This window comes from Phycodurus eques, chromosome 8, assembly GCF_024500275.1.
Source record: "Phycodurus eques isolate BA_2022a chromosome 8, UOR_Pequ_1.1, whole genome shotgun sequence".
NCBI classification, from domain to species: Eukaryota; Metazoa; Chordata; class Actinopteri; order Syngnathiformes; family Syngnathidae; genus Phycodurus; species Phycodurus eques.
In genome coordinates, this window is record NC_084532.1 from 29,226,745 (window position 1) to 29,249,761 (window position 23,017).

The window sequence follows — 23,017 nt, forward strand, 5'->3', positions numbered from 1 at the left end:
GGGGTGGTGGTCCCCCTTTTCAAGAAGGGGGACCGGAGGGTGCGTTCCAACTACAGTGAGATCACACTCCTCAGCCTCCCTGGTAAGGTCTATTCAAGGGTGCTGGAGGGGCGCGTCCGTCGGGAAGTCGAATCTCAAGATTCAGGAGGAGCAGTGTGGTTTTCGTCCTGGCCGTGCAACAGTGGACCAGCTCTACACCCTCGGCAGGGTCCTCGAGGGTGCACGGGAATTCGTCCAACCAGTCTACATGTGTTTTGTGGACTTGGAGAAGGCGTTTGACCGTGTCCCTCGGGGGTTCCTGTGGGGGTGCTTCGGGAGTATGGGGTGCCGAACCCCCTGATACGGGCTGTTCGGGTCCCCGTACGACCGGAGTCCGAGTTTGGTCCGCGTATCCGGCAGTAAGTCGGACTCGGACACATGCAACTACACATGCAAACAGAGCATACAAAAAAAGAGAATTAAACAACAAAACGTTCAACCAAACCATATCATTCTGTCTAACAAAAGTCAGTGAGCTTAATGCTAATATGATGCGAAACGCCATTAACAGGCTAACAGAAATTAACTAACTGTGCCGGTAATTACAAACCTTCAAACAACTGCTCCGTTAACACACACGCGGCGAAGCAAACAAATACAAACAGAGCATACAACAATACAGGTATATATTCTCTTCTTTAAATGAAGTACACAGCGGCTTAGTATTGGTGATGTCATATTTTAATAAACATGTCCAGTGTAATTATATTTCAATGGCCAGAGTCACGTCACTTTGTTGACTACAGGAGTCCCTGCCAGTGTAAATAAAAAATTGATAGATTATCTCTTTGGTTCTGTGGTAACACTTTGGACTTCCCTTTTCACATACTTGATACATATTCTTCAATACAGTCGCGCCAGCTTTGGTTATGCAGGAAATTTCCCGCCTTGGTCATAGTAAAGAATTGCATATATATTTAAAAAATAGTGCTACATCCTTTAAAAACAACAACTAAAAATAAAGAAATAAAAGATACTTATATTGTTGCTGGGAAAATGTCAAGTTATGCTGAAGGGGGCGTGGCCTGTGCGATGATTATTTTTTTCATGTCAGTCCGATTTCCTCCAGAACGCTGCACTGTACCTCTCCATCCTGCAAAATCAAACGTTACAACAGCGTACAGGACAAATACTTTGATGAGGTCATCATTATGCAACACACACACACACTTTTTACACACGTAAATACACACTTTCAAAAACATGTATTTTAATGTTGTTGTTTTTTTATGGTAGCTAAATAAAAGTATAGAATATTTATACTATACAACAGAAAATGCACCTGTCATAAAATATGATTTTGTTTAGCGTAAAAAACATCCTTCCATCCATTTTCTGAGCCGCTTCTCCTCACTCGGGTCGCGGGCGTGCCGGAGCCTATCCCAGCTGTCATCGGGCAGGAGGCGGGGCACGCCCTGAACTGGTTGCCAGCCAATCGCAGGGCACATTCAAACAAACAACCAGTCGCACTCACATTCACACCTACGGGCAATTTAGAGTTGTCAATTAACCTACCGTGCACGTTTTTGCGATGTGGGAGGAAACCGGAGTGCCCGGAGAAAAGCCACGCAGGCACGGGGAGAACATGCAAACTCCACACAGGCGAGGCCGGGGATTGAACCCGGGTCCTCAGAACTGTGAGGCTGACGCTCTAACCAGTCGTCCGGCGTGCCGCCCACCGTAGCTTTCTTTACAGTAAAATACAAAATCTTAATCTTAAAGATGGACCTGTTGTAAAATGTCTATTTTTATAGTAAAATAGTTAAATTCATAGCGTTAATAAATATAAAATATGTACCAGTAATACAATTGTGAGGCTAATGCAATAATAATACATTTTTTAATCTTGATAGATTGATGGACTAACTCTTTGGTTCTGTTGTTGTAATACTTTTTACGTACTCGACTTTGTTTTATTTTGATTTCGTTTTATGGTAACAGTACAAATGTAACAATAGCAGGGATGCACCTTGTATGACTTTTTGGCCCATGGCAGTTTAAAAAAATTTTTTTTTTTTTATTATAGTTAAAATTTTGAGATGACCCTGTAATACCTTTATAACTTTCTTCAAAAGCAACACTAATGGAAATTATTTTTTAGAGCAAAATACATAAATACATTTTAGAGTTACATCTGTACTCCAATCCAATCTTTTTTTTTTTTCCAGAGTGTAAAATATGTTAAACACATTAAATATTTTGGGCCAATGAAATATACATAAAATGTGTTTTTTGATAAAGCACATTCTTTTTCCTCATAAATGTCCAATCTAACCCCCCCCCCCCCCAAATATGAACATATAATAATTAGAAGCAATAGAATTGTGTACTTAAATTTTTTTTCTCTATTTCAAAAGATGAAAGCAGTTAGGTAGCATGCTAGCACAAAGTAGAGGCACTTACTTTTGCATCCTAACAGCAGCGTGGGCACAAAGTCAAGACAACAACACATTTGATCAGAGTCAAATACAAACGTAACACTAAAAGTGAGTAAAGGCAACAAAGTTGAAAATGTACGTCAATTCAAGAAAGACACCACCATGCTGAATACGAACCAGAAAACATTTATTTTTCATTTCATCAAACTATTGTGCTATATCATTAAAACTCATTGACTGCCATTGACAACTATACACGTGGAATATTCATGTTAACTGGGAGGGCTGCCAGTGAATGACTTACAATTACTGTGTTGGTTAGTCACATGCAAAAAAAAAAAAAAAAAAAAAAAAACTTCAGGTGCTTAGCTCGTGTCCATTTATCAACTTATTATAAAGCTTCGTTTTAATATCACTCATAATCACGTGAAGGCCAAACGAGGCCCATCAAGAATAATCAGTGCAAAAAGTGCAAATTCTCGAGTCATATTATTGTGACGCCAAAAATATGAATGTAAAGTGACTCTTCTATAAGATTTTGTTTGCTTGTAAAGACATGCTTATATATACATAAAATTTAAAATCTACAAAAAGACAAGATAAAAGAACAGGTAATCCTTGCAGGAAGGGATTACAAGAAATAAATTAAATACAGTGGACGTCCGCATATTTGCAGTTTGGCAACCACGGATTCACCTATTTGCTGATTTTCTTTTCTTCTCTTTTATTTTTATTTTTTTTTTTTTTAGGGGGGGGCGGGGACCCTTCCCTATCGAAATAATTTATAGGCGGTATTTTTTTCTGATGCCCTCTTATTCACGCTGTAAAAAAATAAATAAATAATAAAAATAAAAATCAGCTTTTTTCACCCATGACAATTAAAATGGCCACCAATTATTTGCAAATGTTCTCGATTTGCTTTCGGGTTCGCGATTAGCGAGGATCCACTGCTCCGTATAGCGGCCGAGGGGTGTGAAGCTCACTCCCAAGTAAAATTGTGACTTGCAACAATTAACTATTGCCCCGCCCCCCTCACTCCCCAAAAAAAACAACTACCAAGTGACTAAAGTAAGAGTAAATTCAGTCAAACTAAACTCAGTCACGGAATAAATTTACTTTGTAAATTAAGGTAAAACTGTGTGTATGAAAATTGTAACAGTTGTGGTGTGTCATGCCTGTGGTGTACAGTGGGGGTGGCTACATCCACAAACCAGACACAAGCACAAGGACAGCGTGCAGAGGGAAAGGCGCTGGGCATGCACGGCGCGGGCATGGTTGCGGGCATGGTGCGGGCATGGTGGGCAGCAGCACCAGAGGAGCAGCCAGTCAGTACACAGGCACATTAAAGTACTCATGACGGGGCTGAGGGAGAAAGAGAGAGCTTTTAGAAGACAACAACATGCAGCAGGAGGCCTCACTTGGCCTTCAAACTCCACCGTACACTTCAGCTTTACAGATGCCACGCCTCCTCTGCAGCGGAGACGCTTTGCAACGAACACATACAGCGGTACCTTGACTTGCCGGTGGCCCAAATTCTGAGTTTTTACAGCCACGAGCCGTCGCTCCGTCAAGTGTTTTGCTCCCCTACGAGTGTGCTTCAGATACTTGGCCGCAAGATGGCGGCAGCGAGCCGCACGACCTCCGGCCACCGTCAGCTCACGTGGTTCCCTTGCAGTCGAATTATAGGATCGGTTGTTTTGTGCTCGCATTTTCCATGTTTGATGCAGCTATTTTAATCACATGATGACCAAGTTGTGCCTGTAGTCGACTTGGAGGAGCAGTACTAGTAGTAGTAGTACTTCCTTCACGATATGTATTATACTGATGCGGATGTAGTCGATACAGGGTACAACGCCAGCCAAGTGCTAAAATCATTTCTAAGCTGCGCACATCTGGCCGTGAAAAAATAGAGAAGCTGTTAACAGTGAGAAAATTGCGGTGAAAAAGGCAAAAAACTGTGAAGAAGATTAAAAAAGCCTGTGTTTGGTTGTGCCGGAACTTATTACTGTAATCTAATCGCTCGTCTATCGCCGGGCTTAGGTTCCGGAACACCCCTGCAATAGGTGAAATCTGAAAAGTCGCAACCGCATATTTTCTTTGGTTGTTTACATTTATTTTAAACCTTTAGGAACTCTTAAACATACAATAGTGCATAGCAGTACTGTACAGTATGTACATTGTATTCCTTGTATCGTGTTTTAATGTCATTCTTTTCCTTTTTCTCTCTCCAGTTTTAATGTTTTACGATAGGAAGCCTTTATTTTACCACCCAAAAAATTAGAGCATACAATTCAAAATCCCGCAATATGGTGAAAAGTTCAATGTGGAAAGTTGACTTGAGACACGATTGATTTCAGTTACGTAAATGGTCAGCGAAGGAATTAAACTCGCAAGTCAAGGTACCATTGTATGTCGAGGGCATTTTGTGTTAACGAAACGTAGACCATTAACAAAGTGCGAAACACAACATCCTAACATCCGCTCGTGTAGACACAGAGTTGGGATAGGAGGACCAAAAACCAGACCAGAAGAACTTGGAAAAGGAACCAGACCCAGATCACTGGTCGGGAGAAAAGGTCTAGACACCAGACCCAGGTGCAGCTAGTCTTGAGTCAGACTAGTCCGAGAGCACCGGACCAGGAAGCAGACCACGAGCACTGAACTCAATCAGAATCAGAATCATCTTTATTTGCCAAATATGTCCAAAAAACACAAAGGAATTTGTCTCCGGTATTTGGAGCCGCTCTAGTATGACAACAGACAGTCAATTGAGAGACTTTGGAGACATAAAGACATTGAGAAAAACAGTCACTGAGCAATGAAGGGTTGCTAGTTATCTGGTAACGCCGGTACACAATCAGACAAGGAGCAATGTACCGTGAAACAAACCAGGAGCACTGGACAAAACTCGGCCCAGGAAAACTTGAACAGGGTCCAGACCTGGGCCACTGGGCCAGCAACCAGACCAGACTTACTGAACTGGAACCAGACAAGGAGCACTTGGTTTGTCAATGTCCAGGGCTCTTGGTCGCATTCCTGGTACACTGTTCTGGGTCTGGTCTGGAACCAGACAATGAGCACTGGACATGGAAACGGACCAGGAAAACTTGACCCAGAACTACACCAGGAGTGCCACACTCGGAACCACACCGGGAGTGGGACCAGAAACCACCCCAAGGACACTTCACCCAGATCCAGACCAGGATCAGTGGACCCATAACTAGAGGAGGTACCCCGGACCAGGAACCAGATCCAGAGCACTGTACTCGGAACCAGACAAGGTGCACTGTGCCCAGGCAAGAAGCACTGAAAAATGAACAAGACCAGGAGCACTTGACCAAGACCCAGATCAGGGGCAGTGGGCCAAAAAACAGACATGAAGCACTGGAAATGGAACCAGACCCAACACTTGATCCACACCCAAGCTAGGAACCCTGGACCACAAAAAAAAATTAAAAAAAATAAAAAATAATTACAAATAAAAATCAGACCAGTCACACTGGGGCAGGTAAGCAGATCCGGAGCAGTGGATCAGGAAATAGCCCAAGAGCACTGAACCAAGCAACAGACAGTTCTAAACATAGTGAGGAGAAACTAAACCGAAAAAGAAACCACATGAGGTGCACTGAACCAAGAACCACACAGTGCTGGACATGAAACCAGACAGGAATGAAACCACATGGGGAGCACTGAACCTGGTCTACAGACAGACAAGACACATTAAGAAGTCTATGCACTAAAGGACTGTACTAGTACTAGCACTGGTGACCTACACCGTATATCCACAAACAGTATTCACCTCAACGTGTCAAGTTCTGGAACAGTCCAGAAGTCTCTGAGCTCACATTCGGGACCGTCATACCTGGGAGTCAAACAGTTTGATAACCAAAATAAGCAATAAGATGCATCCACTAACTCTTCACCGTCTCTGCAGAAGAACCCTTCTGGGGCGGTCCTTATTGCAAACAAAGACCTGCTTGCTGGCACCAAACTAATGACCGCTCGCTTGACAAATGTTCCACTGAGGGCTGATTATGAAAAATAGCTTTGTCTAAAGCCGCCGAGGTATGTTAGCGGTGTAATTACCGCGCTGTGAGAATCGCTAAAACTGAACTCAACAAAGCATTTAAGGCATCAAAAATATTAGAACGAGTTCTCAGTCTGAACTGAGCGTGACTGTATGTCTGTTAGCACAACAATGATTCTCATTATTTCAATATTGTATATTTATAGTAGGGTGAAGAGTGATTGCATGTTTATGATACTCTGGGCTGTAATACACTACATTCAACAATGGCGCTACTATAGTTGCACACGCATAGGAACGAGCAGGCTAATAGGCCTTTTCATAATGTTTGTAAAACAATAGGCGCCAGGGTACTTCGGGGTGGCAGAAAGTGATTTGACGACCGCTGACCTGAACCGAAAACGATGACAAAAGCCAGCAGGACGTGCGGCCGAGGAGAATCAAGCCCGGTGGATCTCGTGAATAGTTGGACAGAGACGATCGCGAAGACCGACAGCAATCCAAACTTCCATCATCGGCTTTGTGGAAGAACTTTTCTCACAAGTCGGCATTTTGACGCATATTGGCATTGGCCTTTATACACGAGATCAATTTAAAACTGGGTAAACGTCAGGAAACTATTTATTTACTTATTTGCATTTTCAGTTCACTTTAACAGTCGGAAGTACCTGCACTTTTTTTGTTGTTTGAACTTAAAACAAGGATTATAAATAAGTGAAAGATTAACATTTCAGTTAAGATACATTTTGAAAAAACATTATTTACTATAGAAAATTTGAAGCCGCTGTTCATTTGTTGAAGTATTAATTTCACTTTATAAGACATGCTGCTGAGCCTGGGAGCTCCCAGAATCTTTTTTTTTTTTTTTTTTAGAATTTTAAAAGAAAGATATCTATCGTCCATGATACAAAAAAAAAACAAAAAACTTCAACATGTTGCCAATCTGAAAAGCTGTTTTATAAAGATATGCTTAAAGGCATTTAAACGAAGTGCTAGTTTGTATTAGTCAAAGTTTTGATGACAATCGTTTTGCTTTTTCAGCAAATGAATAACGGCTCCAAATATTGCTTATCAACCTCATTGACTACTAAATAATCAGTATTGGCCCTGGAAAAGAAAAAGAAAGACAAAAAACATTTCAGTCAATCTCTACCTTAAAGCATCTTAAATACTACTTCCAATTTACAAGCGACTGAAAAGTATCTCGGCAGTGCAAGCTTTCAAACAGAAAGTGGCCACTGAGCTTCGAGTGCCACAGAGTGTCATCGGCAAGGTTGCACAGGATAGACTGGAAGAGTCACACAAAGGCAAAGAAGTGGACGTCCGAGGAAACACCTGCTGTGATTTTTACCGTTCAGAACAGTCGTAAGTACTGAAACGTCGAACGTTTGGATGTGCGTCTCCAAGTTTAGAGAAGGTCAAATTGAGTTGAGCTGTCAAGGTTATAGTGCATTTCAAATTCACCCAAAAGCCAAATAAACCAACACTTTTTTTTTTTGTGAGTAGCCTAGTTGTGGACCAACTCATGCCCGTCAAGCATGCAGGTGCACGGCGGCGATTTCACACCAGTATTTACCCGCGTGAGGTGGCCCGTTACAACAGCTCGTCACTGGGCAAAGCGCCCCAGTCGTCGCTCTGCTTCTATGAATAGACAAGCCGGCCAATCAGAAAGTCACCGAGCGTCCGAGCCCGGCCGGGTCCTCGGAGGCGACCGTAATTACGCAACATAAGTAAGACAAGTCGCTCGCACGAGGAAGAGTTTATTTTTAGAAGCAAAGCGCCGCATGTTTTACGTGGCAAAGGTAAATCGTGGCTTGACACTTTGGCAACGGGCCTCGCTTGTCCGGCAGCCAGCATTGGATCATCTTATGATCGACTTTGAACATTTGTTGGACGTTATTTTCGGACTTGCCTCAGATGACTGTATTCCTAGACTTTAACATCCGCATACAAAGAAAACAGAACTGCAGTTATTAAACAAATATTAATTTACCACGGACCACATTTATAAAATGCAACTTTATTATTTTATTCACCGGACAATGGAGAGAGAAAGTGCGCACAGCCCTTTTAAAATACACTTTTCAGATTTCTATATTAATTTAATTGTACAGTTATAGTTTAGCATTTCTTTATTGTTATTTAGAAAATATCTTGGACTACTTTAGTTATTAACATATTATTTATTGTATTTTACTATTACTTAATCTGGGGGGAAAAAAATTTGTGCTCACTTTAAGCAACTATCTTTTAAATAAGAAAAAAAAAAATAATTGATTCGACTAATTTTTTTTTTAGTTGTGTGTAGTTGTGTGTGTGACGGTCCAAAATGATTATTTATGATATATTTTTTAGAGCCACTGCACTTTTACTCCCAATTTAGTTTAGTTTTCACTCTAATTTTGCAGGCTATTATTTGATCAATTTAGTTGTTTTTGGGAATATTAATAAATATTTATCAAGGGGTGTGTTCACTTTCTATATCCACTGCACACTTCTGCAACTCGACCACGGAATATTCAAATTTGTATATATTTTCATAGAAAGATTTGTGTATTTAATTATATACAATATCACTTATCTTTTTTTTTTTTTTTTTTCAAATATTTATACCGGTATTTTTAATCATAAAATTTCATTCTTAACAAGGATGTGTTCACTTTAGACATCCAATGCACCATATGGAAGTCGCCTTTTGGAAATTGTTGTTTTTTTATATTGAAAATATATATCCAGTATATCGTCAATTCTTTTTCAATTTAATTATTTGCGCTGTGTTCACATATCCAAACATAGAAGTGTTCAGACAAGTAGCCTATTTAAAAGTTTTCTTTTAAGGTTATTTTTCAATTTACGTATACAGTTTTTGTATTATTTTGAAAATATTTATGCTGTTAATTTGAGATCATATTTATTTTAAGAAAATAATGTCATTTCAACAGGTGTGTCTTGATCCGCTGTATTACACAATCACATGTCGCAATTGTGCTCATATCAGTTGTCTACATCATTTTTGTATTATTTGTCTGCCACTGTACTTCCATGAGGAGACTGTTCCCGTGCTGTCCAATAGGCGCCTTTGGGTTCATTCATTAACCTTGTCAAAGCTAAACTACCATTACTACTACTGTACTAGTTAGTCACCTAACACGAGTAGGACTAAACAAAGTGTACCTGCAAACATGCGCGTCTGAGAGTCTATGTTCTGCAAATCACATAAGGCAAAAGAGTACACACAAGCAAAAAGAAAGGACACATTATTAAGATGTGTGTGTGGGGGGGAATCACAAGAAGAAAAAGAAAAGCGAAATTAAAAGACAGTAGTACCTTGACGAACCAATTTAATCCATTCCATGACCAAGCTAGTAAATCAATTCCATTTTTATCAAATACTGTATATAATTCTGTGTGTACAGTGGACCCCCGCATACTCTCGGTTCGGCACAAATCGCTGGATTATTTTATTTTTTTCTACAATTTTATTTCAAAATGTTTCTAATTTTCAAATATGTTTTTTTTTTTTTTTTTTTTTCTTTTTTTTTTTTAGGGGAACCACCTCCGAAAACACTTATCTCTGCTTATTCAATAATTTGGGGGGGGTTTAAAAAAATATATATATTTTTTTCTAATTCAATTATAATAGGCGTAAATTATCTGCAGATTCTTTTTTTTCTTTGCCCACATGCCAGGGCATTCCGCTAATTCAATTGCTCCATTTTTCTTTCCACTTCACTCGAGCAGCGAGCTTGCTTAGTTGTAACTCACATTTTGTCTTGCAATACAAATTGTAAAAAATAAATAATAATAATAATAATCAATCGTAACTCGAAAAAAACAGTAAGTTGGGACACTTGTAAGTCAAGGTACCACTGTATAAAGAAAGGATAAAAGTGATATTTAGCCAGCCGATCTCGTTTATAGTCCTTCGAGTTAGTTCACGGTAAAGGTTACATCTCGATGGCGAGTGGCAATTCACTTTTAAAAAACTGGAGAGCAATAAAGAGCCGGTTGCAAAACGGTGGGAAATTTCCCCGAAGTTTCGGGTAAATTTCCATGGGAAGTCAATTTTGGAACTAGTCCAAATGGGAATGATTTTATCAGAGAATCGAAAAGCAGTATTGCTAATGAAATCGGTATCGCTCAATTCTCATCAATTCCCATCCCTACAAGTCAAGGTACTACGGTGACTTGCAGGAAATCAGTTTATTTCAACCAGGATTATGCTCACAGTATATTTTCCCCAACTATACTGACATTCCTTCTTAAAAGGCAAGCTTCCATTTTGTCCATTCCAGCTCCAGTCCCATAAATTCCTGTTAATTCCCATGGAAGGTTTCCAACTTTGGGAATTCACGGAATGTTGAAACCTTAAAAGGAGACGAACTTTCCGTGAATGCAAAAGGACACGTGGGCGCGTGCTCCTCACCTCCTGCAGCAGGTCGCCCTGCTCGATGGCCTTCAGCACGTTCTTCTTGGACGTCTCCTGGGCTTCGCCGCCCAGCAGGAACTCGTCCAGGATGAAGTAGGCCTTCTCAAAGTTGAAGATGATGTCCAGCTCGCACACCTTTCATGTTTTTTAAGGGGCGGATGGAAACAAAATGTTACATGGCGAGAAAGGGCGTAAGTAAGCGCCGTGACAACGCGACCCACTCACGCTGCCGAAGTATTTGTCCAGCAGCTCCACGTATCTGTGGATGATCTCCAGCGTGATCAGCTCGTTGTCCTGCTCCTCGATGGCGCAGCAGAAGTACAAGCTGGCGTACCTGCCGACAGACCAAGTACATCATCGTCACAGTACCTTAAGTTTAGGGTTTATACCGGGGATGTGCAGTAGAGCTGTCGCCATCGAATCTTTTTAGAATCTATTATCCTGTAGATATTTTGTCGAGTACTTGGGGTGAGGACTTTTTTTTTTTTTTTTCTTTTTTAAACTCGTAACATGCATTTTTTTCCCCCATTTCTGAGGGCTGGACTTTTATCCTTAAAACTACAAAATGTTGGCACTGAGTGTATGGTATAAACTCGATAAAGAATGTGAGATAACAAAATCAGCCTTTGCTGAACTGTTAGCATTCGCGATTAGCATGAGCGCACTAGCGATGACCATTTTAGGTAAAAAAACAAAAAAACTAACTGCCATGACTCATACATCATGTTATATGTACATTACGCATATAATAGTGTCCTTAAAAACCCTCGCAGATGTTCCTCTGTTGTTTTTAGCAAAGTTTATCAGTCGCCTGACACCGCGTCCGTCTGCAATAAATGTCCGTGTGAAACATTGGCACAGACACGTTCCGGAACTTTGTTTTTCTTTTTTTTTCCTCTCTCTTTTTGGTCCCGGCAGAGCTTCGAGGCAGAAATTCTGGTTTGACCTATTTTTGAAATAGACTTTGTCGAGTTATTCGATTTTTTTCCCCCAGCCCTAATGTACAGTAAAAAAATAAAACGATGAGTTGATTAAGCAGTTTGATAGGCGGAAAAGAATCTGTACGCAAAGTAACATTTGTGGCTGACCACTTCTGCAACAAAGCGCTCCAGCTAACTAACCTATTTTAACTCGTCAAAAAAAAAAAGAAAACATCCTGACTTTTAATCTCGAAGCGACATAATGCCACGCAGCTCCCGTAGCGCGGGACACGTAGCACTTCTCAGACATTTCAAGCATTCAAGAGAGTTGAATAGGTTTGTTCACCAGCTATTTTCAACACTTCAAATTGGTCAGTAGCGCATCAAAATAACAGACAATGTGGGGACGGAACGGTAGTATAGATTTGTGTAAAAATATCAAATGGACCAAATTATGCCAAGTAGTTAGAAGAGACGAGAAAGTGTTCGCTCGTCACTTTGTCCTCTCGGCCGTGATAAACAACGGAGTGTTCGTGCTGACACGGCGCTTTTGCCTTTTGCGACGACCTCCGGGTGATCCAGCCGTTCACCTGCTCTAAAGTTAAGCCTCTTCCTGCCTGCCACGCGGCGGGGGACTTCTTTATCCGGGATAATCCCTCACGCGCTCTTAAAGCATGTGACGATTGGCTAATAACAACAAGAAGCCACGACGGATATTACGCTTTGCTTTATAAAAAGGAGACAGGATGCGGAATGAGGCCGGTAAAAACCAGCATTACCATACAACATCCCGTGTATTGCTCCTTTGTGAAAACCTCGTCAACACGGAATGGCGGCACAATGTCGACCTGACAATTTCCCGCCTTTGGAGGCGCTAACCGTTTACACTGCCTGGAGGAACAGACGGACAGCGACTTTTTCCCAATGTTGCAGTTTTGTATAAACAGTAGCGACATGGTTTGGTGCCATAAATTCAATTTGACGATTTTCCGCCTTGTGCCTCGTATGAGACGCCCCTTTCAAACTGGCTTTTTCTGCTTCGGAGGTGGTATGAGAAGCCTTTTTCAAACAGTCTGTAAAAGCTGGCATTCTGTCTTTCTATTTGTATAAAGAACAATGTTGGGAAGAGGCGGACCCAGCAATTTACAGACTTTGGCGATAGCACCGAGAACGCTTACACGGTGCCAGTCTCATTTTTTTCTGGGTCTCTGTTCAGGATAAATGGCTCTGACAGGTCAAGCTGGAAATGTTCCAGCTTCGGCGGTGGTATGAGAATTACCTCTTTTTTTTTTTTTTTTTTTTTTTTAAACATGTCGCTGTTCTGTATGAACGACACAGAAATGTTCCGGCTTTGCGGGAGGCTATTACAAGCCCCTTTCACCCTAGCTGCAAAAGCCGGCAATTTCCTGCTTTTATCTGGATCACTTGTTCAGTATGACACAGCGAGAGCGAGAGGGTGAAGTCAACCCGGTAATTTTCCAATTTCAACAAATCGACGCCACTTTTCATACAGCTAGTAAAAGCTGCCGTCGCTGCTCTGTATGAGCGGCACAGACACGGAATAGTGCGATGACGTCAAGCCGGCAATTCTCCATTTCTAGAGGTAGTACCAGAAGACCTTTACTCCGGCGGTAGAGAAGAAGGTTAAAATCCCCATTCAAGCCATTCTGCCGGTTTTCTCGAAAGCTGCGCCTCGGTCAAATGACACGGAAGGCTTTGCCATCCACGGTGAATTGCTTCGGGACAAGAAGCGGGGTACACCCTGGACTGGTTGCAAGCCAAATGCATTTTCTTTTCTTTGGAACTACGTCTCTTTCTGTAAAGCGCCAGATTGAGGTCTGCTCACCTCTTGTAGACAATCTTGAGGTCTCTCCACTCCAGGAAGCTGCACATTTTGGCCTTGCGGGCCAGGATGGTCTGCACCAGCTCCCTGGTGATCTTCTTCTTCTCCTTGTCCGACAGGGGCACGTACCACTTCTGCAGCCGCAGCTTGCCCTGCCTGCTGAACAGAAGCATGAACTGCATCTGAAATGAAAAGAAAGGAAAGGATTTCATAAGCACGAGCGCTGAGTGACAGACAGCGAGCGGAAATAGAGGCTTTCAAATCTCTCCATTCAACACTTTTTGCATGCTCAATGACACGTTATTTGGGAAATCATAATAGCGCTTGGTAATTGTTATCTCTGCTAGCACCACTTGCGTGTCAACCGATAATCTACATATTCAAAATAGCATTTGTGCACAGCACAAGCTAACGGGAAGTACAGTACAGTAGTGTACCGTTGACGTCGTTCTTCGGCGACGACTCTTCGCGAATACTACACGAACGTCAACTTTAAACGTCTCCAAAAACACACGTCGTCAACCTGCTACCTTTAATTCGGACACAGTTTTCTCCGAAGAAGAGGAAGAAATCGTCCAGCCATCAGGAGCACAAGGAGCGCCCCCTCACTCAGCGGCCGAGGATGCCAGGCGCAGTCAAGCTTGTGATTGGCCAGAGGCGCCGGCAGGCCCACGCTCATTGGTTTAGGGCTTGGATCCCGCCTCACTCGCCTGCTCTATGCGCTGTCGTCATCCTGTATGGCTGGTGGGGACGTCGATCGAACCGCGGACGAGCTGATTGGACGATAAGAAACCTGTATATGCCGGACGCGGTGCCTGGGACCAGTGGACAGGGATTCACTTTTTGACATGAGATCAACTACATATCTGTACGAACATGTTTCAAGTAAAATTTGAATGTAATTACGACGACACATTCCAATGGAGTTGGGACGTTGTGTAAAACATCCAACAAAAATAGAACACAACCTTATTCTTTCCAAGATGACTTCATTCATTTATGAAACTTTATATTTGCTCTGAAAGAAAAAAGAAAGGAGAAGAATTTACAACACAAGTCCCAACTTCATTGGAATTGGGTGCTGGACATTCAAATTAACTTACATTTATGAATGTATTGTGATTAGATTTTAAATGATTCAAACGACGAATAAGTGGAATATTGTAATGTCCTACACATTCTAATTGCTGAAGGGAAATTCCGGGAATAAAAAAATATCAAATAAAAAACAGACTGCATCGTTTTAATGACTATAAATATGATATATTTTTTACATTATTGATAAAACATTTGCTAAAACGGAACAGATGTTTACTTAAATCAAACCAAATGTGTAGAATAGAATGAATAAAACAATACATTCAAAGAATATTTTTTTTTACCTTAACAGTACAGTATAATCATAAAAAATAACACCAACTGTATTTAACAGTATGTATAGTTTTGTATTTATACTACTTCTAATTGTATATTATTATTTAACAGTAATTACATAATTCAAAATACAAATATATTTTAAAGGATTTACATAATGATAACATAATAACACAATTCAATAGTATTGTTTTAATTGAGCAGTAATTACATTATAATATAAATGCCACAGTTCTTAAAAGTATACATGAATCCAAATTGAATTACAAAACAGTTGATGGCTATGACGTGAATACAGAAAAGCAACTTGCGTTTGATTTCACCAGTAGATCAACTGTAATAAACCAACAGACCACTGGTGATACAATATGTTGGAATATTATACACGTTTTGAAGAAACAAAAACTTTTGCATCATTACATCCCCCCAAAAAGAAGCGATTTGACCTTTCAATCTGGGTTCTCTGCTGCTTGCATACAATGGCCGGAGAGAAAGCAGGATGCGTGGGTTTGTTAGTTAGCGAGCCGCTAATGCGTATTAGTTGAAGCCCTCGCGCTTCGCCGTCCCGGATTAGTGTAATCTCAATCTCAATCCCAATCCAATCCGCCGCTCGCATCCCATTCCCAGCACGGCCGAGCAGCGAGATGGAGGCCGGCGTTCGTTGGGCCGCGCTCCTTTTCCTCCTCATCCTCTCGCAGGGTAAGTCCACAAAGTTCGTTTTTTATCGTCATCGCAAGAAATAGGCATTTTCACGAAGGCACAATACACAGTGGAACCTCTGAAAGTGACAACACAAGATGTTCTGTTCATCTTTTTTCCCCCCAAGGAGATCCTGTACAGTAGAGTAGCGCGCCAAAATGTTTGATTATATCTTTTCATGGGAAAACGGAAGAAAGCACGCGTTGCTCCAATGTAAAGTAGTCAGTGTATGGCTTGTATAATGGTGTGCATTTACTGTCCGTTCAAAATAATCCAACACAGCCATTAACGCGCACCCGCTGGCAACAAAAGTGAGTAGACCCCTAAGTGAAAATGTCCAAATTGGGCTCAGTTAGCCTATAAAAAAATAAATAAATAAATAAATAAAAAGAATTAGCCCCCGACACAGGTTTCACCGATGGACACGAAAACGGGTGGACGTGTCTTATAACAGGATGCATGAAAAAGTCTCAGCGATCCGTGCCCAAAATTGAACGGGAAGTCAGCCATTTTGCTTTGAAGCAGCCACCATTTTGCGGTGATTCGGGCGCTGGAAAATTCGTTAAAAAAATGAGACACAAATATGGGTGGACATGGGTGGCATCATAACAGGAAAAAGTCTCAAGGAACTATGACGAAAACTCAACAGGAAGTTTGCCATTTTGTGGCAAGTTCCTGGGCTGAACGCTTCGAAAACATTTGCTCCCGACACGAGTTTCGCCGATGGACACGAAATTAGGAGGACATGATTGTCATGACAGGACACCTGAAAAAGTATCAAAGAGCCAAAGCCAAAATTGAAGGCAAAGTCCGCATTTTGATGTGGAAAAAAAAAGGTGCCCCCCCCCCCCCCCCGTCACTAGTTTCACCAATCAACACTAAATTGGGTGGACACGTCCATCATAAAAGGACGCATCAAAAAGTCTCAAGGCCCAAGATCCGGATAATTTGAGCTCCAAATTGATTCGCTTATGACTGTGTTGGACTTTTGTGGTTCCACTGTACGCTGCTGAACCATGTTTAACGGTTGTCTATCAAACCTTTAGAAATGTCTTTTTACATTCCATGCACGCATGGATGTGCTACAGCCCTGACTGCTGTTCACTCTCAGGAGGTAAAAAAAAAAAAAAAAAAAAACAGACAAACAAAATGTCTTCAAAAAGTTATTCCGAGCTACCGTGGAGAGCTTTTCATCACGACGCCACGCGTACTTCCGGGTGGCAAGCGGTAGTCGGTCACCTTTCTGCCACTCGGAAGTACCCTGGGCGCCTATTGTTTACAAACGTTTGAAAAACTCTATGCTTCCCGTTTTGGGCGGCGCAGGAAGAGGAGATCCCGCAGGTAGACGAGGAGCTGCAGGAGGAGGATCAGCAGATCGTGGAGACGTGGACCGCCAGGAACGTGCAAGCGTGCACGTGCGACTGTGAGGCCGTCGCGCCCGGGAGTCTCCCCGACGCCGTCGCCGTCGCCGCCGCCTCGCCGGCGCCAGAGCCGCCTCGAGGCGGCAGCCCGCCGACTTGCATGCCAGGTGAGGGGACGTCCCACGCTGACCGTCGACTTCCACACGTGGTTTTCAAATCCGTTGAAAAGACACAAACATTTGTTTTAGTTCAGAAACCACTGACGACATAACTCCCAAAGTGCAAATATAAATATTGCCATTTAGACCGTTCATTTGCCAAAATTGAAAAATATTCAAAATACCAAACAAGGTCCAGGAATTTTGGGGTTTTATTTTGGTCTCTTCATTTCTTTCCATAGTTCTAGCCACACCTGACTGCTGTCAATCAAAAATTAACTCAGAGCACACAACCCCCCCCCCCCCCCCCCCCAAAAAAGCACAACTTGAATGGACAGCAAGCAATAGAAATATTAAAAATCATCATTTTCCCTCGATTACTGTTTATCAATGGATTGCTGTTGTTTATTTGGTATTGTTCAACGATTAACCAAAATCAAATGAAGCAATATCACTCAAGAGTGATGTTTTATTATTTAATGATTGATTATTTTAATAATTTTTTGTAATTATGCATTATTTTTTAATCGAATCATTATTCCCCCCCCAAAAAAATGATCGTAATCCCCTGTAACATCATCAACAGTTTGAACATTAACACTGTGCTTAAACAAAAAAAACAAAAACTAAAAAAAAAAAAAAAACGTCGCTTAGCTAAATTAAAATGTTTTGCAAACAAGTTGAATCAATGCTTTTTGACAGAAATAAAAGGGTAAAAACAAACAATTCTAAAAGATGAAATGCAAATGTATTGTACTTAAAAGTTAAATCCAACTGTACTGTATTGAGCTAGGGACTCCTTTGCATACAACTAGATGGCGCCACACAGTACCGAACTTTGCAAATCGCTGCGGCTCATTGAGGACAACTCCCCAGTGGAGGAGTAAAAACAATTCCGTCCATCCCTCCATTTTCTGTAGCGCTTCATCCTCACGCGGGTCGGCACTTGTTTGGCACTTCAAGTTAAATACCACGGAATGGATTTGCATGAAAACAAAGTTCAAGCTGCTCTAATACCGTTTAGTTTGTTGCTACCTAATAGAAGAAGGCGAGAAACGTTGACAATTGCCGTGCTGGCCTCCCCCTCCCAGAGTGTCCGTACCACAGAGCTCTGGGCTTCGAGTCCGGCTCGGTGGCGTCGGACCAGATCAGCTGCTCCCACCGGGACCAGTACAGCAGCTGGTACTCGTCTTGGGTCCCCGACAAGGCTCGGCTCAACAACCAGGGCTTCGGGTAAGACCCCTCGACACCCGCCCGCCGCCGGGTGGGCCGGAGCCTACCCGCGTGACTTTCGGCCAGAGAAGCGGGGCGCACCCCGGACCGGTCGGCAGCCGATCGGAGGGCAAACAGACAATCGGACATTGACGCGCGATGCCGGTGTGTGCGCGCCTCAGGTGCGCGTGGCTGTCCAAGTACAACGACCCGCACCAGTGGCTGCAGATCGACCTGCGGGAAGTGGGCGTGGTCTCGGGCATCCTGACGCAGGGCCGCTGCGACTCGGACGAGTGGATCACCAAGTACAGCGTCCAGTACCGCACGGTGGAAGCGCTCAACTGGGTCTACTACAAAGACCAGACGGGAAACAACAGAGTACGCACGCAAACACACGATAGATACGACTGCCCACAGCCAAAAGCCGCAGATAATTGACACCCATTATAATTGCATTGAATTTTGTTTTTTTTAAACCAAAAACTAATTAAAAAAAAAAACAATAAGCATTTTAGGATTTAAAAAAAAACAACAAAAAAAAACAATGCAAATACAGAGCCGCCAGCCTATGGAAAATTTGCTTCCAGAACAATTTGTCCAAATTTGTCTGAAGTTCCACACTTGCAAAACAAACAAAAAGAACATTTCCGTGACATGGCTTCAATATTTGTCATTTGAATGTTTTTATTGGCTTGTAATCAACCTCGTAATGGTGGACGCAGTTGCAGCCTGAATCAAAAGTACCAGTGGAGGAGATTTCCACGTTCCGCCATCAAAAATATCTGCTGAACTAATCCATTAGTTCAGCTTTTCCAATTCTGTTTTCAAAAGTCTATTTGAGTCCACGAAAGCAGATTCAGCAGATCTCAAACTTCAAAATGGAAACTCTATTTTGCAAACAAAGAAATAACATTGCTGATAGAGTGAATTGGATTGTTTATGTATGGACCATAGTTTTGCTCTCTCTTTTGTGCAATGTACGTCTTCGCATTTAAGACGCACATGTAAGAAATTATGATTATGATAAATTAATTACTTCTTCTCTTGCATGCTATTTATATGACATAGTTATATTTCCTAATCTGTAAGTCAAAGTAGAACTGAACTCTGAACTCACGATGACACGTTCACCGCCTTGCACGCAGGTGTTCTACGGGAATTCGGACCGCTCGTCCACGGTGCAGAACCTCCTGCGCCCGCCCGTCGTGGCGCGCTACATCCGTCTGCTGCCGCTGGGTTGGCACACCCGCATCGCCGTCCGCATGGAGCTGCTCATGTGCATGAGCAAGTGCGTGTGACGGACCTGCCCGGACGACACGCTCCCCGAACTCAACGCTCGCGCTTCTGGGAGCCTCAGGGGAGGAAAGGAATGGGGGCGGGAAAAAATTATAATCATGCACTTTCACCTGAGAATATACAGCTAGACGCCATAGATTTTAGCTTGACTTGCATGCGGAAATATTTTACTTTTCATTAAAAATATGGGACTTGTCCATACCATGTTTGGGGGGGGAATTACAGTATACAACAAGAAAATGTTAAATAAATATTTCAACTTTTTGTCTCATCATCTCTTTTCATTCCATGCAAAGGATGATTAGTTCCAGAGGTTTGTGAGAATAAAGTCATACTTTTTCTAGCAAATATTATGATAATTTTTTTTTAAATAGAAAAACAAGTTATAATATTATGAGATTAAAGTTGCACTTTTTTGAGGTCTTTTTTTTTTTTTTTTTTTTTTTAACCCCTATAAGAAATTAGTACAATATTACAAGAAAAAAAAAACATAAGATTTTTTTTTAAAAGCTGGGATTCATCAAGATTAAAGTTGCAATTTTAGAAGAAAACAAGGTCATATTTTCTTACAGAAAACAAAGGCGCAAAACTGAGTAAAAAAAAAAAAAAGAAGTTGATATGATCCCAAAAATTATTATTTATTTTTTTTAAACTGAAAGGTCACAAGATTAAATGTTTGTGAGAATAATATATTTTATTTTCTACAAAAAAAAAAAAAAAAATTATATTACAAGATGAAAGTTTTATTCTTTTTGGGGAAAAAAGATTCCAATATAGTATATTCATTCATCAATTTTCAACAGCACTTATGGAGCCTATCCCAGCTGACCTCGGGCGAAAGGCCGACTACACCCCGAACTGGTCGCCAGTCAGTCGCAGGGCACACACGGGCACGGACAACCATCCGCACTCACGTGCACACCGCCACTGAGTGGGCACTGAACCCACGCTGCCCGCACCAAAGTCAGGCGAGTGCACCGCTACATCGGTGGGCAATATTGTACGTTACAAGATTCAAACTGAAATTCTGAAAGAATAAAGCCATTTTCTAGAAAAAGAAAAAAATCTCATAATACAAGACTAAAGTCGTAATTTTTTTCCAAAAGCGTTTTCATAAATATGACATTATCATTGTAAGCGTACGAACACGAAGCCGTAATATGAGATGTTGTCGTTTTATTTATTTATTTTGTTTTTTAAGAATGTTTTTATATTTAAAAAGTAACGTTCTTGGAATACACACATTATTTTACATGGCCGTCATGTTTCTGGCAAAATCGAGGATAAAGCTGAGGAAAACAAAAGTGTAATGTGAGGGGGGAAAACTGTTTTATTTGTTCTACAAAAAACAAAGTTTGTCTTAGAATAAAAGATCCTATTTTAACAAGTAAATAGAAAAAAAAAAAACCACAAGACTTTTTTCTACACGGAAATGACTATTTTATTCTTGGAAATCGATGACTTTTTTTCCTCCCAAAAATACACATAATGTAACTGTAGCACTTAAATCTTGTATTACCACTTTTTTTTCTCCCCCCAAAAATAAAACAAAAATCATTCATAGTCATATTATTGTGGTACAAATACTCCAGGGGGGGGAACAAAATACAAAGTGCAAATGACACCAGTTTGCAATTTATTTGAGCTTTAGTGTTACATATGTAAACATGAATATTACACATTTGTTTTTCGCAGAGGAGGGAAAAAAACAAGATGGCCTATGCTACAAATGTGTAACACTTTTGTTTGCTTTGGCCAGCCCATAAACAAATGTGTGCGTGTGTGTGTGTGTGTGTTTGTTTGAGGAAATACCAGGCGACAATGGCTGCCACATTAGCAGTATTAATATAATACACGCTGTTCCTCCCATACGTCTTGTCGTCGGGTAGAATTTACCAAGTGGACACCGATTTTTAGAGTCCCCGCTAAGCTACTTTCCAACCAATAATAATAATAAGCGCAGAAACTGTACAGGAATGTGTTAAGATGAGGACAAACCAAATGTAATTGAAATAGATTGTCAACTCAGCTGATGTGAGTGTGCGTGTGTGTGTGCGTGTGTGTGTGTGTGTGCGTTGCGTTACAATAATGCCACGTGACGTTACCGTGCCGACGGGATTGGCGTCAAAAGAAATACCACGCCTTTTACAACTAAATATAATTCTTCTACTCAGTTCAAACTAAAAATACACTTGAATCTAAACATTGATATATATTAATATATTAAATTTGTAATATTTATACTGTATGTATATATACATATATATATATATATATATATATATATATATATATATATATATATTATAATACAAATGAAGTCATCATATAAAGTATCAAACATTGGAAGCCTTTAAAAAACATTAAGACACAAGAAGGCTTTTGGCCTCCAGTTTGCAAGCAGTGCACTGTGCAGGTGTGTGCGCGTGTGTATATGCGTGTGTGTGCGCGCGCGCGTGTGTTCTTAATGCGGACGTTTTGTTTGAGCCACACTACAATGCAGACTTTCCCCCCTTTGTGACCGTGACTTTACGTAAACGCGTATGTTTAGATGTGTGTGACGCGTCGGGGGTCTGTCCCGGAGGCGTGAGTGAGTTCAGTACTTCCCGTGCGGTCTCGGTTCACAGCGCCGTCTCTTTCAGGTCGTTGAGGTTGGCCATGCGGGACCTGGAGGGGCGCCCGAAGCCGTGCCCGTTCTGGCCCCCTTTGACGGCCATCTGCTCGGGGTACGGGTTGCCGGCGTGCCAGCCGGGCTCCAGCTGCGGGTAGGCCGACTGTCTGCTCTTCATCTGCGGCGTGTTGACGCCCGGGTGGCCGCGCCCGTCGGAGAAGGCCCCCTGGGGGACGGAGGCGGGGCCGGGCAGCGGCTGGTAGCGCATGTCGGACGCCGCCGTCTGGTTGGACGAGGACGAGGAGAGGTGCAGGAGTTTGCGCAGCGACTTCAGCGGTTGGCTCTGGGAGGACGACAAAAAAAATAAAATACGCAAGAAGGGATCTATCAGAATAACAGCCTCGACATGGCGGGCGGGGGTGGCATCTTTTCCCACTGAAATAAATGGAAATGCCATTCATCTGTTCCAGCTTCCCCGAAAAAAAAAGGCAAAAAATGTTTGGAAGGTGTTTTTAATTAGACAGACACCACTATATCATTTCCTACTTGATAAAAACACACCGTTATGACGTAATTAAATAGAATGTAAAGAACTCTTAAAGGGTTTTTGCCACATTTCTGCTTCAGTTCAATGGACATTGCGCTGCTCCTTCTGGTGGGCACCCCTTGG

General features: G+C 41.7%; 3 protein-coding genes and 1 long non-coding RNA gene across 16 annotated transcripts in view; 1 reads left to right on the forward strand and 3 right to left on the reverse strand.

The window, feature by feature from the left end:
- Nucleotides 1-702: 702 nt before the first annotated feature.
- Nucleotides 703-14,277, reverse strand: LOC133406161 (AP-1 complex subunit sigma-2-like). 7 transcript variants are annotated; one of them, XM_061683539.1, is made up of 7 exons: nucleotides 14,167-14,277; nucleotides 13,640-13,818; nucleotides 11,099-11,207; nucleotides 10,871-11,008; nucleotides 9,619-9,649; nucleotides 6,217-6,279; nucleotides 2,584-3,779 (listed from the first exon to the last, which is right to left on the reverse strand). In XM_061683539.1, the coding sequence occupies exons 2-6, from the start codon at nucleotides 13,816-13,818 to the stop codon at nucleotides 6,218-6,220; spliced, it is 519 nt and encodes a 172-aa protein (XP_061539523.1). In that variant the 5' UTR covers nucleotides 14,167-14,277; the 3' UTR covers nucleotides 2,584-3,779; nucleotide 6,217. The 7 variants fall into 7 exon arrangements, with proteins under 7 accessions (XP_061539526.1, XP_061539523.1, XP_061539524.1 ...); XM_061683540.1 differs by lacking the exon at nucleotides 14,167-14,277 and adding an exon at nucleotides 14,074-14,165; XM_061683542.1 differs by lacking the exons at nucleotides 2,584-3,779; nucleotides 6,217-6,279; nucleotides 9,619-9,649 and adding an exon at nucleotides 703-1,132.
- A 910-nt stretch (nucleotides 14,278-15,187) lies between these two features.
- LOC133406677 (uncharacterized) lies at nucleotides 15,188-20,152 on the reverse strand. Its single transcript, XR_009769081.1, has 2 exons — nucleotides 19,558-20,152; nucleotides 15,188-18,790 (listed from the first exon to the last, which is right to left on the reverse strand). It is a non-coding gene; the product is annotated as an uncharacterized LOC133406677 (long non-coding RNA).
- On the forward strand, nucleotides 15,608-19,906 carry LOC133406676 (retinoschisin-like). Of its 2 annotated transcripts, none has more exons than XM_061684442.1 (6): nucleotides 15,608-15,709; nucleotides 16,756-16,823; nucleotides 17,033-17,237; nucleotides 18,320-18,461; nucleotides 18,623-18,818; nucleotides 19,586-19,906. In XM_061684442.1, the coding sequence occupies exons 1-6, from the start codon at nucleotides 15,655-15,657 to the stop codon at nucleotides 19,736-19,738; spliced, it is 819 nt and encodes a 272-aa protein (XP_061540426.1). In that variant the 5' UTR covers nucleotides 15,608-15,654; the 3' UTR covers nucleotides 19,739-19,906. The 2 variants fall into 2 exon arrangements, with proteins under 2 accessions (XP_061540426.1, XP_061540427.1); XM_061684443.1 differs by having other exon boundaries at nucleotides 16,798-16,823.
- Nucleotides 20,153-20,192: 40 nt separating the features above from the next.
- Nucleotides 20,193-23,017, reverse strand: part of LOC133405996 (cyclin-dependent kinase-like 5) — a 31,494-nt gene continuing 28,669 nt past the window's right edge. For all 6 annotated transcript variants that reach the window (XM_061683152.1, XM_061683149.1, XM_061683150.1 and 3 more), the window contains exon 18: nucleotides 20,193-22,690. In XM_061683152.1, coding sequence (XP_061539136.1) covers nucleotides 22,358-22,690 — 333 coding nt within the window. In that variant the 3' untranslated portion in view covers nucleotides 20,193-22,357. The remainder of the gene's footprint in view (nucleotides 22,691-23,017) is intronic.